General features: G+C 47.7%; 1 protein-coding gene across 1 annotated transcript; it reads right to left on the bottom strand.

Annotated features, from left to right (window-relative positions):
• Window positions 1-558: 558 nt before the first annotated feature.
• On the bottom strand, window positions 559-903 carry CABS01_17032 (uncharacterized protein; the record flags this gene model as incomplete). Its single annotated transcript, XM_060550359.1, has 1 exon — window positions 559-903. The coding sequence occupies one exon, from the start codon at window positions 901-903 to the stop codon at window positions 559-561; it is 345 nt and encodes a 114-aa protein (XP_060398983.1).
• Between the last annotated feature and the right edge of the window lie 1,719 nt (window positions 904-2,622).

The raw sequence follows: 2,622 nt of genomic DNA, 5'->3' as shown, positions 1-2,622 counted from the left end.
CCGCCAACAGTCAAATATGACCCCCTGTGTACTTGTATAGGAGCAAAGGCGCACAAAAGCACATCTGCAGAGAACCAGACCTGAGCAGTTAACAGGAAACTGCCGTGCACGAAAACTCAACAACCTGCGCAGAGGATCTACAGACGTGACGTTCAATTCGGCAATCTCTGCACAATCGTAGCTGAAGCCAGATACATTGGACTATTCGCCTGCCAGTTAAAACCACACTCGTGGCGGTTTGGAAAAGAAAAAGAAGTATGCCACCCGAATATGCCAGCCGATCATGCCGCCGATTATACCTGGCGAAATTTCTCCACATCGTGTTGATGAAGAACGGAACAACTCATCAGATTCATATTCGTCAGTGATCGAGTACCTCGCGGTAAGCCACGGCGTAGTTGTGATGATCCATCTTCAGTTGTCTCATCAGACCCGTCCGTAGGTGCAACCACTGTAAGTAAAGTGTCTGGTAGATTGACCTTCATGATGTCTAACGGGTCTTCGTTGTCGCTCTTTCTGAAGTCTGCCAAACTCCCAGATATTCCTTCCTTGAGATTGCTAGCGTCCGGTTTCGGATCTTCGGCTCTGGGTCTGGGTCTTCGTCTTCAGGTCTTGCTCCCACATTTCGATATTATTCTCATCGAAGGGGCCTGCGACTTCTTTGCCAAGAGCTTTGCTTAGTCGCTCTTTAAGTCCTAGTATTAGCCAGATCAGTACCTCGGTGTACTTGATTTGCCTGTTTGTGCTGCCTTTCAGTGTTCCAACTAAAGTCTCTTCTTCTTTTACTCGATAGTTCTTGGTCGGATCATGGAACTTTTGCAAGAGCTCTTTCCTGACTTTTCCTCTATACAAGATGAAGCAAGGAGCAGAGGGTTCCTTGTCATTGACAGCCAGAATGCACATCGTTGTATCTTGAAATATAGGCTCTCCGAGAGATGACGATTCGGATGAAGACATCAACGGCTTGTCAGCTGATGGAGGAACCGCCTTGCAAAGTCCCGTTGTGCTAACGCCAGAACGACGGCGGCAAGGAACGGATCTTCCACCATATTTGGAGGAGTGACCTTTCTGTACGATAACTTCTTAAGCCTCCGCACTGGCGGGTTATTCCGGGGCGGCTTATATCTAGCACGCCGTGTAACGGCGATTGTCTTGAGGTCGAGGTAGACAAGTACAGGCTGTTTTCTTACGTTATGTCCATCAATGCCATTCATTATTGGACCCTCGACAGATTCTTCAGCTCGCATGGACATCGATCCGTTAGCAGTCGTGTAGCTGGAGCGCGCTGGCGTTACATCCCAGGCTGCCTGTACGGGACAATCAATGCAATAGGCTCGACCGCCAAAGTATTAATGAAGTTCAGAAATCTCTAGAAATGACATATGCTGAGGGTACAGCATCGAAATGACGGTGAGAATTGAGCGTGTCCGGCATTCTGTTGATTTGGCTTCCAAAAGGGTGTTGAGGGCATCAAGCAGAGCCTGTGCCGAAGCAGATAGATCTATCGTAGCTTTCGATGAGCCGACCGTCGGTACAGGCTGAGTAATTGGAGGAAGATTGTGGAACTCCATGTCGAGAAGTGTAAGGTGAAGACTGATCCATTCTGTCAGACTGCCCCAGGACATTCGTTACGGTACTTGTTTCGCCTCGAGCGACCTGACTCATGCTTAACCAGAAGTATGAATAAGGCTAGCAAGGGTAACCTTATACAAGGGGGTCATACACTCATTATATAGATATGGGGTTTCTTCCCATAGCCATTCGTTCGATATACTCATCAATATACACACAATGACCCCTGCCTGTCTAACTGCTGCTCGATACATTCAATGGGTTTGACGAAGAGGCGAAGCCCCGAGTTTTTTTTATCAAAGTGGCGTAAAGTGAACCATCCTCAATACTTTTGACGTTGAATTTGACATGAGATCTTGCCTGCGTCTTGCGCCGCGGACAGATGGAATCCTTCGACATGACGGGGTCGGTGTGGTGTATTATGCCGATAAACGTGTCTAGTTTGTTTCTTTTCGTCATGTTTGCCGGGATGTCCGACGTGGTAGTTATATTGCTTGATGCACAAGAAAGGAAGGGGGAGAGGAAGAAGAGCAAAACAAAAAAGAATAAAAAGAAAGTGGAAGGATGCTGCTACTCAACAGGTCGTCAAAGATAGCAGCCACGACAACAATCAGAAGGTATTTGGCACTAAGAGTGTTGTTGTTAGGTTGATGTCCTGTAGCCAACGGGGAAAATGAACAAAAAAGCAAAATGCCACCATGCTTCTAGGGACCCACCTAGCCTGTTGGAGATGCTCGCGTACAATACACACAATATTAACCACTATGCAAGATATCGTGCAAAGTCGCAAATCTGACCGAGACAAGGCTGGAGCGCTGTCTGCCAATTTCAGGACTTGCATTATTTTTCCCCGTCCGACCAAGTCCTAGAATATGCTCATAACTTCAGTATCGACGTCCTTCGCAGAGTGATCACCGCAAGCTTCAGTACGAGCCGAACTTGACACTACCGATAGAACAACGCCTTGGTAAGCCCTACTCTGCACAAAGCTGGAACTGTTCTCTCATCGACAGCCTGGTAGAAGTGATGGTCCGGCCGTCCGTCGTCGTA

This window comes from Colletotrichum abscissum (genome assembly GCF_030869225.1).
Source record: "Colletotrichum abscissum strain IMI 504890 chromosome Unknown Scaffold_272.1, whole genome shotgun sequence".
In the NCBI taxonomy this organism is placed as follows: Eukaryota; Fungi; Ascomycota; class Sordariomycetes; order Glomerellales; family Glomerellaceae; genus Colletotrichum; species Colletotrichum abscissum.
Note: the sequence above shows the minus strand (reverse complement) of the source record. Positions and strands in the feature narration are given on the sequence as shown.